Source organism: Haliaeetus albicilla, chromosome 2 (assembly GCF_947461875.1).
Source record: "Haliaeetus albicilla chromosome 2, bHalAlb1.1, whole genome shotgun sequence".
Lineage (NCBI taxonomy): Eukaryota > Metazoa > Chordata > Aves > Accipitriformes > Accipitridae > Haliaeetus > Haliaeetus albicilla.
The window spans coordinates 32631346-32646958 of NC_091484.1; the positions used below are offsets into that span (position 1 = coordinate 32631346).

Genomic DNA, 15613 nt, shown 5'->3' on the forward strand with positions numbered 1-15613 from the left:
TGTACAGTGTGGTCAGGGTACCACGCAAATGATGATGACAGGGAGGAAAGCAGTGGTTATTTCTGGGACACCCCAGGAGAGCAGCTAGCCAAAAAGAGGAAGACCAGAAGAGATGAGTTTCCTGAGAATGTCACACAGTGCAGTGTGCTGTCATGTCTCGTTGAGATTAATGTGAAGTTACTTTCTTCTGTGAAAAAAGTAGAATTAGCAGGTGAAACCACCGAGCCACCGAGCCTCCAACAGTTTGAATGTTGCTGAAATACAGCACAAGCTATTTCTGCTCCTTGGGTGCTGGCAGCTATTACCTGTATATGCTTTTAGGTATACTGGGAGCTGTTCACAGATGAAGTGGTCGGGAAGTCAGACAAAGTTGCTGTCTTTGGAATTGGAAATGGTTTTTGTTGACTGATAAAGACAACATTTCAGCCTCTCTCCATTCTGGCATTTTTGTAGTTTTGTATCTCAGTCTGATGTGCTGAACACACACACACAAAAAAAATCAGCTCTCGGGGTGAGTCTGGTTGGCTTTGCCTCCATTAGGTAAGAGGAAGATGCTTCCATTCAAAAGAATAATCTGGACAGATGAAGATTATTTTACAGCTCTACAATACAAGGCAATATCTAGTGCATATAAACTTGTGTTTTTATGAATTTTTGTTATATTATGTCTTCCTAAACCCAGAATTTTTAAAAAAGCCAATCCCCAACTGCCCCTGCCCTCCCCCAATACTTTCTCCCTTATTACTCCCATTGGTTATTATCTCTTTTAGACCTCTCCCCAAGGATTTGTGTGTATTTAGCTGCTAGGGCCTGCAGCTGGATAGGGGCTAACTCTGCCCTTTGCCAGCTTTGCTGGCATCTCTTCCCTTGTCCCAAACCGCAGCATATTCCAGTTATCCACTTAGAGTCATTGCATATCGTCTAGAGTAGTCTTCTGCGTAGGCCATAAATTTCTGTTGCCACCAAAGTGTTACATGTTGTGGAAGTGAGAGACGGGGCTTTGAGGAAGTGCTGCTGTTAGGATAAGCACTCTTGTCCCATTGGATAATGTATAAAATAATCAAAAGTAATCACATGCAGGCTGCAGATGTGTGAAGTAGCAATACCTGCACTTAATCATATTCGGTTAAAAGCTTATTATGGTAAATGCAGTATTGCCGTTGTAAAGGGCCATTTTTTCTATCCCCTGTGAACGCACCTCCAGCTTCAGAGTAGGGCTCTCAGCTTTAATCTGGGGAACTGTATGGTTTACACTTATTTGCAGAAACATTTGCCGTGTTTGTTTTTAAAGCCAGTGGAACTTGAAGGGGAAGTTTTGTTTTTCCTTGGTTCCCCTGAGAAACACACATTCATCCTGCTCCCGTCCGTGGGTTTAAACAATTGCCCTTTGTCATTGTACAATATCCTCCAGCCCAGCCATGTCTGAGAGCTGGGCAGCCGTATCCGCTGATGTTGTTGCTGAGTGGGAGGCTCTGCCTCTTTGTGAATGATCAGTGAAACAAGGGGAAAAGCCTTATCCTTGGTGAAATGAATGGCGAGCTTTCCATTCAGTCATGATTTCAGATGTAAATGTCTAAAATGACTGTGAGGTTCCTGAAATATGTCCTGATTCCTTCCTCTTCTTCCTTTTGGTTTTGTGTTGGTTGTGAGCAGATGCTGGGAGCCTGAAGAGACAAGGGTGTTAGTGAAGTGGTGTCTGAATGCTCAGAGGAGAATGGGAGGAGGAAGGTGGTGGGGAGGGAGATGACGCGGAGGCAGCGTGGTCATCGCCGTGCTTATATGTAGGTATGTGCAGGATGGGAGACCTAGAGGCTAATGACATGTCCTTGGAGTCATCCGTAATGCTTGTGCTATATAATGGATAAGTTTCCTTCAGCTCTTCTCCTCAACATTAATTGGTTAATAATATTCATTCCTATTAATTAGGTTGTTACAGAATAGTGAATGGCAATTTGTCATCCTTAGAGATTTCATTGTTGCCAGAACAATATGCTTCCCTCACCCTCTTCAGATATCGCAGCTCACGTGCATATAGAAGCCATAGCGCAGGGGAGTAAAGAGGGTCCTGGTTTCAGAAGGTTTCTAGGAGGTACCTAGCATGTGAAACGTGAATTGATATTAAACAGAAGTAGATGTCACAGAGGAGCTCCGTTCACATTTTTAAATTCATGTGGCAAAGTAGACAATCATAACACTTTTTCCTTTTACCCCTATTGATTTTAAATCCTGCTGTCAAGAGAATTAGGCTAATAAATACTACCTCCTCTATTTAACAGTGGAAGAATAGGCTTGGGTCACATTATTGCAACACTCATCCCAGGCCCACATTGTGGAGCTATCCATTCTCCCATGACTGAAGGAAGGATTTATATTTTTGTGTGTAAATACCTCCAGATTTCTTAAGTAAACTGTTCTTATCTCAATAGTATGTCAGTGAAAGTAAATGAACACCATTCTTCACACACTCAGCCTTTCTCTCAGATGCATGCATGCAGGCGGGCAGGCTGAGCAGTGCATGGCTTGCTTTGCAAGGCTTCCAAGGACCGCTTCTATCAGCTCTGATCAATTGAATTAAAATACTGTCAGTAAAAATGTCAATGATAACCTTCTTTCATCTCTATCTATCCTCTTCTACTGAGGATGATTCTGCTTGCTTTCAGTCCTGACACAGTGCTCCTATTTTTTCCCTTTAGCTGTTTTTTGTAGGATACTGGGCTTAAGTAGAACATTTCTTTGTTCCATACATGTGTTTCCTATAAAGCTGTATTGATGAAATGCTTTTTGTCACAACAGCGTTGAAAGGATCATAACAATGTATTGTCAGGCCTTCAATTCTAGGCACCTTAAAATGAAGTATCCATCAAAATATTTTTTCCACTGCTATTGTGATGTTTCATAGCCATCCAGGCTTTCTGTCTTCTGTCCTGTCTCTTCTAGCAGATATTCAGGCACCTTGACCATTTGAGATACCAGGGTTAGAACTGAGGGGACGTCTGGACATCTGCCAGTCGGTATAAACCGATGCTTTTCTCAAACAAATCCACTGCAAATCTAGGGAATGCAGCAGGATAATCTCATTCAGCCCATAGATGTTTGACCTACTGATAGTAAGGTGACCTGCTAGATATGAGATAGACATACTTTATGACAGTGTGAGATAAAATGTACCCTAGGACCCAGATCCAAGAAGGGGTGTGGATCCTGTCTCAATTCACATAAACCTGTGTTAGATGCTTACTCCCCTTGAGAAGTGACAGGCACCTCCAAATGGGAGCAGGAATTTAGTCAGCCACTGTGGGATGGTCAGTGGGAAATGCTGAGGTGAGGAACGTGTCCTATGTCTTAGCCCTCCCTGTGGCTTCTGTGTCCTCTACAGAGATTTTGGGAGAAGCCTTTTGATTACTTCACCGTTGCCTCTTAGGATGCGCTCGGAAAGGTGCTTCTGCCATTTTTTTACAAAAGGAGGAGGAAAATCTGTCTGGAGAGCAAGGGAATGAGGGAGAGATGGCTGCTTTCTCTTATAGAGCAGCTCAGGGGGTTACTCACAGCTGTGTAGAAGCAGGCTGAGCTCATGCAAAGACCAAGGGACACAGTGCCTTGGAGGATCCCCCGACCAGCTACCGTCAGCTGCAAGGCTGCACTGTGCTTCCAGTCTGAGCTGCCACACACAGCAAAAGGGGTACAGGACCAGCAAGAAGGCCTCCTGACCACCCCTGTGACAGGCTGTGGTTTTGGGAAGGAGCTGGGAGGGTCAGTGGCTCTAAGGACAGCTTGTGTGTGAGATTTTGAACTGGAAGTTTGTTGAATGACACATACACACAGCTGTTTTTATCCCTAGCTAGATGTACATACACAGGAAGAAAACAAGAGAATGAGCAAGCAAATACAGTATATGAACCCTAAAGCTAACCGTGATGTTTTGACCAAACACCCCTCCCCCAGGTCCATGGACATGTCAAACTTTTAGCAGACCTGTTAGCATATACGATGACTCAGGAGCCAAGGGTCTTAAACTCCTTCTTCTCGAACAGCTTCATACACAGAGAGCCCTGTGTTCAGCTTCTGCACCAGCGTTGGAGGGGAGTGCTGTATAAAGGCCAACAGGTCTTTGAATTAACTCGTATTCTGGACCCAATGCATTTTAAGACACTATTAAAGGAAATCTCTTTAAAGCTTGGTTTTGATAAAATCTTGTATCAGCAGAATATGAAATGTGGTAACTCCAGTGGAAAAGTATATGATAGGATTACATATGTGCAGGAAGAGTCTGGATTTAATTATTGTCTCTATTCTGTGTATAATTCCCTGCTGAAATAGATCATATTTTCAGAAAGAGAGTAAAATAAATAAATGTTTGAATTACTACCCCTGTTCTTCCTTTGTGAGTTCTCTTTGTCACCTAAGTTCAGGTGTTCATTTCAAAAATACCCATCAGCTCCCGGACTTTCTAATTGTTTGTATTTCTGTACTGTTGGTATTGCAGGTATCCAGTCATATGTTACGGAGATTGGTTGTGTCTGGCCTGCTACCAGGAAAAAGCTGGGCATCCGAGCCCGGCAGGGATGTTTTCTTCAGAGGGGAGTAACATGATTTCAGACAGTTGAGGAATTTTCCTTACTTTTCATCTAAAAAAACCCCATGAAAGACTGAAAGTGAACTATAAAAGACAGAAGGCGAATGTGTGATAAAAACTAACTGAAAACATTTGGTCCAATAAAAGACTCAACATTCAAATGTATAGATAGGATGTGAAACAATATTGTCATAATGCGGTTTAGTACTGAGCTGAAAGATCAAGGTCTGAGCTCACTAATACATAATATCATATTTGGGTGGCATGTAGTGACTTTTTTTACTGAATGCCATGAAAGGATCAGTGATATATTATTGCTAAGCCTTTGTAACCTTTGACATGGAATATTTATGCTATTGATCGCAATCTCTCCCATGCTGACATCAGTAATACCTTTATCACTCCCCAGCTGATAGCAGGAAGCCAGATACACAGGGATGCTGAGCACTTATTTAAACTCAGAGTGTGACTCTACCCAGCTGGGGTTTGGACTCGCAGCTCTTCCCTCGCTGTCTCAGGGTGTCCTCTTAATGTGCGCAGGCTCATGGGCGCCTGGTGTTTATTTAACACCAGATTCCCCCAGGATTTGCTTTTTTTCTCCCACAACATCTTTACAGTTATCGGTGTTTGCCAAGAGGGGTTGCTGACCTGATAGAAACAGTTGTGTGCTGGAGTAATGAGTTTAGGAATAGGACAAAAGAAGCACTCCCATTCTTTCAAACTCTAACCCTAAAGAACACTCAAGGGTGTGACACCCTGCAAATCCTTTGCTCTTTTTTTTTTCCCTGCTCTAAACTTCGGGATTCTTCAGAAGCTTTGTAATGTTTGAAGTTTAGCAACAAAGAGTATTCGCTTACTTGTTGAATTGTAGCTGTCACAAGATCTTAAAAGAAAACAGAACCATGTATTATTGAAACATCAGGCCTCTGATTGCATTCATATGCTATTAATTTGACCAAAAAAAATCACCAATAATGTTGTAGATGAGCTTTTACCAACCAAGTAAACTTCTAGTTCTGCCTCTTCTCTGGAAAAGAGTTTGCAGTTGGGTTTTTTCCCCCCTTTAACTACAGTAACATCTTAAAAAAAAAAAAAATATATATATATATATATTTTAAAAAAACAGCTTGTGTGTGGAATGGAAACTAGATCTTTTCTAGACAATTTTGGCATGACCATGTTTTGTCTGCCTTTGCAGGAGGGAGATACCAACGCTAAAATTGTGCCAACCTGAAATAAATTACTACAAATTCCAGAATATCTTTATCAAAGTAAATGCAGGACAGAGGAAAGCTCTCATGAGGACAGAGGTGGTTTTCTTTTGCACAGGATTAGTAGAGGGTTGAAAGTATTAACTTGCACTGGGAATTGACACCAGGGGATTTAAACTTGGACTCAGTAAGTGTTGCAAGGAACAGGGCAAGGAAGTTAAGTTGCTCCTTACTCATTTTCAGGTACAAGAATGATATGTATACAGTAATTCATCTGAAATGAATGGAAATCTGTTTTCCAGTTTAAAGCCAATTTGTCTAATTGATGTTTTCATTGAATTGCATGGCACTTAAACCTTGCGTCCTGAATGACTCACAGTTTAGCGAGGGAGGCTGAGATAATAGGAGAAGGTAACTGATTTTGAAGTCAAGTGCTGTCATCTTATTGATTCATAAGCTATAATGTATGTTTATTAAGACCTACAGCTGATATTTCATTTGATAAATTGTGGAAGTAGTGGCCTTTGGCTCTGAAGGCTGGTGGACATTTGAGTCATTTTTTATATTACTGAACAGGGAACTATTTATATCTTTGCACTGAGTTGAGGATTTATGTGGTAGTGACCTGAGAGCTGATTAAAGTGTTATGCTGGATTAGCATTAGCACGATGGCTTTTATACATTTTGGAGCATTAATATGTTATCTATTAAATCAGGATTGTCAAATTTATTTTGTGTTTTAAGGCTTTAAAAAGTCATATAGTCTATTATTAGTGCCTGTTTAAAACTTGAAATAAATACGTTTAGACTAAAAGTTTCAAGTCAAGTGTTTTAAAAGCTAGGTTCTTGAATTCTTTCTTAGTCATCAAACTAAACAGAGCTTGATTCTCAGAAGTACTGAAAAGCTGTGCTGAATCCACTAAAAGTTCTGGAATCTATGCATGGGTTGATGTCCTCAGGATCAAGTCAGAGGGAGTAGAAAAAAGGCCCAACATATCAGAGAACTTTCCCACAGAGAAGGAGGAGAGAAACTCCAGAAGGACATGAACAAGGATGAAAGCAAAGGGCAGCCATAGAAGTCACCCTGAGGGTTACTTGTGTTTCCTCACTTGAAGCTGTTGAAAATGACTTCATAGTCATTGCTTTAAAGGACCACATTTCATCCTTTATCCTGCAGGACTGTTGCAGTACATTGTGGGGATTATTTACATCTCAATTTATTTTTCAGCCCATTGGCCGTAATTAAAAATGGAATTTGGCACTCTCCAGAGCACCTGCTGGAGACTTTCACCTTGTAGAAGAAAGTGGATTATATGTGATGATTTATTTGCCTTATGTACAGTCCCCTGACTGTACCGTGGCACTGAGCTGAAAGAAAGCTGAAATGATATCCAGTCCTCTCTGGCAACCACTCACACCATGAACAGAGTAAATCCAATCCCTTGACTAAAACCCTTTCTTGTTCCATCCAAATTTGCCCAAGTTCCTGATGTGTGGGGGCTCTTGGTAGCACAAAGTTAAGGTTGGAGAAGGCAGCAGCTGCCTGCCAACTCAGTGTGCCTTTAGGATGTTCGAATCTGTGCCTGTGTTTGTGTTGTCATGGTGTGCCTTAGGCTGTGCCTATGAGAACCGCGGAAAATGATTTCTTACAATAAACTCCATCTTCGAGAGGGAATTGGAAATGATGTTCAGAATCACAACTCCGACATTTGATCATCGCTCTGTGATTACTTTTCAGATTTCTAGGACTTTTTGGTACTAAAGCCAAATAGAAATGCAGTCATAAATCTGGCAGAGGCTTTGCTTGCTTGGTTTCTTCTCCCCTGCTATGCCAGAAAACAAAAAGGAAGAAATATGTGGCTATGCCCAGCTTCTACCACAGCATTTAAAAAATGCATATTTCTTTGAGGTGATTGTTTTGGGGGAGGACATGGCAAGCCTGCTCTTTGTTAGGGTGAGCTTTCAGGACCATGGTGTCTTTTGAAACATCTCTAAGTGCCTTATTGCTTTCTTAGATGTTCTTAAAAGTGTGCTCTTTTTTGGACATGGAGTTCTTTGCCTTTGCTAGATAGTAGTGAGGGATCATCCTGTAATACCCTTGATAAAACCCCAGCTTGTTCATACAAAACCAGCTTTTTCTTCAACTCAGAGTCATGTCACACAACGTGCCTCACAGGAAAAGATAAAAGATCCCGATGAAAGGATACAGCCGACTAGGGCTGTTTCCATTGCATGAAGGGATACTGGCAGAAGGGTAATTTACTGGGACTGAAGTCTACTGATTTCTGCAAAAGCCTTGTTGCAAAAGTTTGTTATGTCCAGAATGAAATCTGGTCTGAAAGAGAGAGAAAGAAAAAAGCCCACCACCCTAGAGAAACTGCTTGTAAGAACAAGAAAGCTACATGGGATAGCTCATGGCTTGTGGGAAACCCAGCTTCAGGTCCCCAATCTAATTCAGGCACAGTGAAAACTTGCAGCAGTCTAGTGACATCCAGTCTGTACAGACTGGATATTTATTGCTGTTACTCACTGAACCCTTGTTACGTGGTTGTTTCTGTTGATAATGTTAACTCCTTGGATATTACACTTGTTTTAATGTCCTCCAGACATTTTTTCCATTAATGAAGCTGTGCTGTCTGTGTGCTATGATTTGCCAAGGATGCTTCCTCATGATGCAGAAGTGTCTTTAACTTTCGACACTTCCTCAGCATAGCAGTGTCATGGTGAAAAACACTGAATACATATAAAAGCTGTTTGTGGAAATTTTCCCTTGGCAAATCCACTCCATTAGGGCCATGTAATGGATATGAAAAGCAACACATAGTTTCCTTGACTCGAAGGATTTTTTCAGTCTATCTCAAACCTGATTGTCATTGCATCTTTTGACTTCCTTTTAGAAATCAGGAATACTTAAAAGCAATCTGTGGGCTGTGTCATCAGTATATGATTCAATGACTGGAAGTGGTACGTTTAGGTAGACTGAAAGAGAAAGAAACTGGGTGTATTTCCAACCTAAAATAGTACTTTTCCAGATTGTGTTTGGGCAAATACTCATTATTCTCTTTACGTGCTCACATCCCAGACAGTCTGTGGTGTACCTGCGAGGCAGAACTGTCTTACTGAGGACAAATCCCACAGACTGCTGCCTTCGTGTTTGTGGGATTGTGAGCAGAAGGGACTGAACATGTGGCAAAATTAATAACTGGGTAGCATTCATACTTTCATCCTTAATTAAAGACAAGTGAGCATGTGAAATATATTTCCCCAGGGCTGTGGTGAGGGAATATCCACACATGTAATTAATCTAGCTGCTGGAAGTCACAATTTTACCACTAAAATGAAGCAGAAAGAGACACCAGTGAACAATATGGGCACGCTCCAAGATTCATTGAAGTCAATGGGAAACTTGTCTTTTGACTTCAAAGGGCATGGGACCAAACCCTGCAAGATCATATTAAAACACTTAGAAGTCATTAAGCACTTATTCTTGCCATACTGCAATAGCAGAGCTAGAAAAACTATAGGTGGATTTTGATTTAACCCACTCCCTACATTTTTAATAGTTCCATGTTTACACAGTGGTTGCATACAGTTGGATTAGGTGGCGATTTGCCTGATGATTTATTGTGTTTGACTGTTGCTGCATGGCATGCTCTTCTATAGTCTTGTTTCTCTGTATATGTAGTCTTGTATGCTTAAGTTAATACACGTGATGTTCTGTGAGAGCAAAGCTAGTAGCTTCTGTGAGTTGTAGTATTGTTATTTGGTAATCTCAGTATGGTACAACTCCTACCTCGAGGGTGGGACTATGGAGGGGGCTGAAGGCGTCAGCGTCTCTTCTGCTGAGGGGATTAGCAGTGCCCCAGAGCGTGCATGGTCCTTTTTATGGGATGGGGAAGAGGTCATAGAGCTGCCATCACTTCTGCCACTATGTCCGCTGTCAATTGGTGTCCATTACCAAGAACACACAAACTGCTCTAAGCAATGCACAGTCTAAAATTTCGGGTGCTCTGGGCTGCTGCTGGGCACGGGGCTGTGGCAGACATCGGTAACGGGGGAGGGAATTCACGCGCTGGCTGGAGGCTTCAAGATGCAGGGGGCAAAATGTCATCCAACCTGGTCTTTGCTATTATTTACCCGGCTAACCGATGATTTGGGCATTTGATTAGCCAATAATCTTTGTCTGACTTCAGAGACCTGTGGCCAGTCAACGTATTAGAGAGAGCAAACGGTTGCCTTGAAACAGATCAGACAAGGTGGTCAGAAAGCCAGTTAGTGCCCAGGTTTCCCACATCTGGAAGATGCAATTTAAGTTGCATTGCATCTCAATTACTTGTTGTGGTTGGCAGGCTGTGTTCAGAGAAGCCTGCTAACTGATGCAAGGCGAAGTTGAGAGTTGGTCCATTTGAAGATTTGTTGTGCTTACTTATGGTATTTATTGCCTCAATTTCATCTGAGCTGAATTCATGCTAAGTTTTTAAGTAAGTAAAATTTAAGAGGAATCTTTGCCTATTAAAAGGTAGAGCATTTGCCACTTCTGTTTTCTAGTAAATTGGATTTTCGAAGTCAGGTCTGAACAGAGCACAATGAGCATTTTATCCTCATACAGCAAACTGGATTTAGGCATCACATGTTCTGACAAATGGTATGAGTTTTGTGGCTTGGTCTCCAACAACAAGAAAAGGCAATCCTTTCGTCCCTTCAGACCAATAATGTGGCACCATTTAATACATCTGGTATGAAGCCTAGAATATAGCAAATAAAGAAACTGAAAAACTTATTTTCTTTACATACTCAAAGTGTTAACTGTGCTGAGGGTGGGGGGACCTGTGAGTTTTGCTTTCAGAACTGTGCTGGAAGATGGCTTTTCTTGCCCCTGCATGTCTGTAATCTTGTTTTATAGCCACATTGGTATCTTTACCCATCCATTCATTTCATTGATATTGCAAAGCAACAAGGCAAGGTGGAGCATTTTTTTTTCTTTTAATGAGTGCAGCACACTGTAGGTCACCTTGGTCGAAGTCTAGGATTTAGAAACCCCAGAGATGAAGATGATTTGCTCTTTGCTTCTAGTGGAAAGACTTCCTAATTTATTTTATGTTTTAAGAAAACATCTTGGTTTTATTGAAAAACACTTGATTTATAGGTGTACCAAATATGCCCCTGCTTCTGTGGAACCAAGAGTAGGTCCCAAAAGAATAACTAGGTTTTTTCTTGACTTTTTTTTTTAATCTTCTAACTTGTTTTGGTATAATGTGCTTATTCCCATTTGGCACAGAGAAGAATAAAGGAAGTAGAGAAGCCAGCTTCCTGCCAGCAGTGTTGAATATAAAAATCTACTTTAATTTTATATATAATTGTTGCATATAAAAATCTGCTTTCCTATATGCATAGGTGAAATAGCTGTTTGTTTTCTTTTACAGAAAAGAGTCAAAGATGTCATATCTCCAATTGTATTTGAAGCTGCATACAGCCTTGGGGAACACGTGATAGAAAGAGGAAAAGAGGGCAAGGAACTACCTGCTCTCAAGCCCATTCTCCGCTGGAAGAAAGGACAAAAGATAGCACAAAGGAATCAGGTCAGATTTGGACTATGTTCTTTCCCTAGAAGGCCTGTGGGTGAACTGACAGCAGAAGTGGACATAAAAGGGGACTGCCAAGCCCTGGGTCATTTGCACACAGTAGACTTTTTGTACAATACCTACTGTTGCTGACATCAGTGCTTCTCCATGACAGAGTAAAGACTTGTGCTGACAAGGTTGGGCAAGGTGAGGTTACTTTCTTGTTTTAGGGTGTTTGTGCTGGGAAGAAGGAGACTGAATAAGAGAAAGGATGGGAAAGATTCTGCTCCTTCTGGTTCTTCCCTTTATGTAAGGGGTTCTTTTGAAAGGCTTGTCCCTGGCCTTCTTTCCAGGCTGAGCCTTTCTTAGTGCCAGAGGGACAAGGCTGGCTCCAGGAGGGCACACGGGAACTTGGCCCTCTGCATGAGGGGAGAATGGTGAAGAGAATAAAAAAAAATTTGCCTGGCCCAACTGCCCTGTTTTCTTGAGGGCTCCTCACGTCCTCACGCAAGAGAAACCTGCCCCTGCTGTTATTGCAGGACATGCCGTGCTAAAATAGGATGGTTTTCTTTCAGAGAAAGTAGAGTGTAGTAAGTGAAGCAGTGTACTTGTTAGGATCCTATTTTGTTCCACTGCAGCACAGAAAACCTTTTTGTCTTTAATTTTGGTGAGAGCAAGAGAATTCCCTTAATTTTGAAACACTTCTCGTTGAGAGAGTAGAGATCTTTTTTTTTCTTTTTCTTTCTTTGTCTTTTTCTTCAAAATTGTTCCCTAAAGAGTTGAAGTGTATGTGATTATCCCGCCTCTCTTGTTTGTCTGTCTCAACCTTACTAGTATCTTTGGAAAATGCTGGCCGATTTTGGCAGGTTTTGACAGGAATGATCAAGAAAGTGCTTATGAAGGTATTAAACACCTTCAGGGTTCATGAAGCAGGCACTTATGTGGAGGAGAGAGACCCTGTTAGTGACCTTCTGAAAGACTCCAGTTTGAGCGTGGTTCTTGTAGGTGCAGGACAATCTGCCAAGGAAGGAGCCTGCAGGACAATTCAGCCTCCCACCATGCTGGCACCAGAGCATCCAACCATGAAACTCGAGGCTCCACAGGGAAATCAGACTTCTTCTGTGGCTTGCAAAACTTCTTGTGTGTCAAAATTGCAGGATAATTTAGGCTGGAAGGGAGCTTTGTAGATCCAGTTCCTTGCTCAAAGCAGAGCCAACTTAAAAGTTAGATTGAGTTGCTCGGGGTTGCATCCAGTCAAGTTTATTTTCCAAAGCGTGCTTACAGAATTATGAGCTGGCATTGCTTGTGAATAGGAAACTTTTCTTTTTTTTTAAAAGCTGTCAAAAGTCTGTCTGGAGTCTGAGGCTTTTAGCAGTCAATTGTTAGATCTGGTTTTTAATCCTGGGAAGTTCATGTGTATTAAGTGATGCTTGCATCATCATCTGTAACATTACTTTCTGATGCTGCTCATAAGGTTATGTTATTTTGTTGAAATTGCAGGTCCCTGAATACTACTACTACTAAAAAAAAAAAAAGTCACTAAAATGTTTAAAGAGATTTGCTTTGTCATGTATCCAAGCGTTTTGAACTGTATTTGACTATAGTCCTTGTACTTAGAGAAATGAGTATTTATTCAAGTATGCTTTATTTTTATAAATGTATGAATGAAAGATGCATCTAAGAATTATTTATTTTTATGAAGAGGGATTGTGTGGCTGTTACATTTCTGAATGTTGTATTGTTGCAACAATATGACGGGAATTTGTGGAGAACTTTGGAACTTGAGCATTTGAGCAGCATGCTAAGCATTACATGAATGAAAGTGCTTGAATGCTTTACCACTGGATTTAAACTCAAAAGGTCACATCTTGCCCTGCAGGCATAGTCTCGGATCAATATTAAAATACCTAAATGCTGAGATTATAGAGCAGAAACAAAAATATGTTGGGAATTTCCCTGACTTGTTTTCTTGTGTAATTTGGATGAGATGGAGCCAGTTTAACAATCCCTTTCCATTTGCTTTCCAGATGTTGTTCACTTAGCTTAGTAAGAAAAGGATTTTGACATGGGGTGTGCCTGCAAGTGTGCTTTCAGCTAAGGAAGTGGGAAGAGCTTCAGAGTTAGTGTGGCAGTCATGGTGGCAAAGCCCTGACAGAGTAGCCTCGAGGCATGGTGGCTGGGTCCTCAAAGACTGATTTCATGGGAAAATCAGGACATAGTGTTCTCGTTTGGGATTCTTCTTATCTCACAAGTAGAGATTGTTTTAAAAGCCCAAGAGGGATAGCAAAAAGGAAAGTTTATATAATAAAGGATTTATATTTTCAAAGAATTTAATGATTATGGAGGGACCTTACATTTTGGAAGTCCAATTCAACACAGATTTAGTGGGCTCTGTTTTCAGAAGATAACAGCAAGGGTGAGGGCAGGTAGACAAGCTTAGTGTTAGTGCTATTACTGAAGTCTTTAAATGTAGCTAGTTATGTGTGGTTTTCAAAAGCCCTAGATCCTTTTGATCTGGTAAGAAGTGGCATTTTGAAATCAGAAATATTGCATCTGTTGCTTCAAGGCACCATTGAGATACTGTTAAGAGACTGACACTTCTCTAAAAAGCCTAGGTGGCTGGTTTTTGTGAATGAATGCAGGAGAAGAAGCTGGAAGTAGTGAATAGCTGAAGAAATGGGAGGGAGCTGTGATTGGGCAGGAAAGGGGTAGACTTCTTTCAAGATCAAGGTCTGCTAGACCTACTTGAAAAGCCACACATCTTGCAAACATGTGGGTTTTATAGTCACCTAGATATGATTTTATTTAAACTAAAGTGATGTTAAAGCCGAAGTAATCACTTTCACTGGGATTTTAGTTTGTTTTTCATGAACCAGATGTTCCCTGCGTGCATGCATGACTTCCCAACAAGAGTATACAGCCCTATGGCTCACAAACAAGGAGGTAGGAAAGCCATCAAGAGGCCTCTTGACATGAGAATTGAAGATTATATTGAGCCATGAAGTTCTTCATGGTGCTTTGCTCTAATGCATTAAGGAGTCAGCTTGGAAATAGTGTTCATGGATGCCCACCACCAGAAGTGACATCTCCCTAATGATATAATCACAGAAAAGGATTTTGTTGGATAGTCATCCTTTAAATCAGTATTACATTATATGTGAGAGAACAGTCTGGTCTTGTAATAATCACTTAAACCAAAGCAGAGCTACAGTAGTAAAGGATTGGATGGATGTGGGATATCATTCAAAATGCTTTTATTTATTTATTTTATTTATTTTATTTTATTTATTGGTCACCTGTATTTTAAAAGAATGCAGCTTTACTGTAAGGCAGTGCAAAATGCTTGTGTTTAAAAATAAAACAAAACCAAATGTTGACTCTTCAGTGAAGGAGCCTGCCCTAATGAACTGTTCTTGAAACAATCAAAACATGATAAATAATTTGAACATCTGATTGATTTGAAGAAAAGAATCTTAACTGAAGTTTCCTAATGAAAAACATGCAATTTGGGGACTTGATGTATTGGCCATTTTTTGTAAGCAAAGAAGCTCTGATACTTCAAAATGAAGTAATAATGTCATTAAACTGGTCTTAGGGACTATTTGGCCCAGGATACAGTAACAGTTGATTTCTCATAGACTTAATTATTTTCTTGGTTCTTGTATATGCTTACCAGAAACGATGGGTGCTATAGCTTGGTGTATTTTTTTGTGGTAGGAAAAGCAAATACTTAACGGTTATATGTACGTGTCTATTGATGGATGCCTTGGCAACTTGTACAATTGTTGGGTGGAGACTGGTTGTGTGGAGAAGATTACAGTTTTCCAAGTTGTAAGCGGCTAGCCAGCTCAGTTTTGCTCAAACAGAAAACCTCTGATGGGTCGAGACTGGGTGGGGGGAAAAAAAGATTCTACTTTTTGAGTGTGTTTTATGAACTTTAAAACTTCCCACCCTGAGGATGACTTTCCATTAGTCTCTTTGTTGCCTCCCAAATCCAGTTGCTACCTCCATCCACTGGAAAAAACTAGTAAGTCTTCTTCAGGGAAATTAATGTGTATTTAGAACTTGGTTTGGCTTAGTTCGTTGTGAGTGGTTTGTACTATAACATTTATTTTTGTATACCCACTGTATAAATGCATATCAACCAAGGAGGAGAAAGATCTCCTGCCAAATACAGTGGGGATTTGTTCCTAGTAGTATCCAACAATATATCTTAGAGTTCAAAATGTGGTATGCTAGAATTCTGCCTGTTCTAAATACTGTAATAA

General features: G+C 40.7%; 1 protein-coding gene across 1 annotated transcript in view; it reads left to right on the forward strand.

Moving 5' to 3' along the window:
• The window catches only part of ITGA9 (integrin subunit alpha 9), a 230582-nt gene that overhangs the window by 106266 nt on the left and 108703 nt on the right, over positions 1-15613 (forward strand). Inside the window, exon 16 of the mRNA XM_069770014.1 lies at positions 11208-11363. Coding sequence (XP_069626115.1) covers positions 11208-11363 — 156 coding nt within the window. The remainder of the gene's footprint in view (positions 1-11207; positions 11364-15613) is intronic.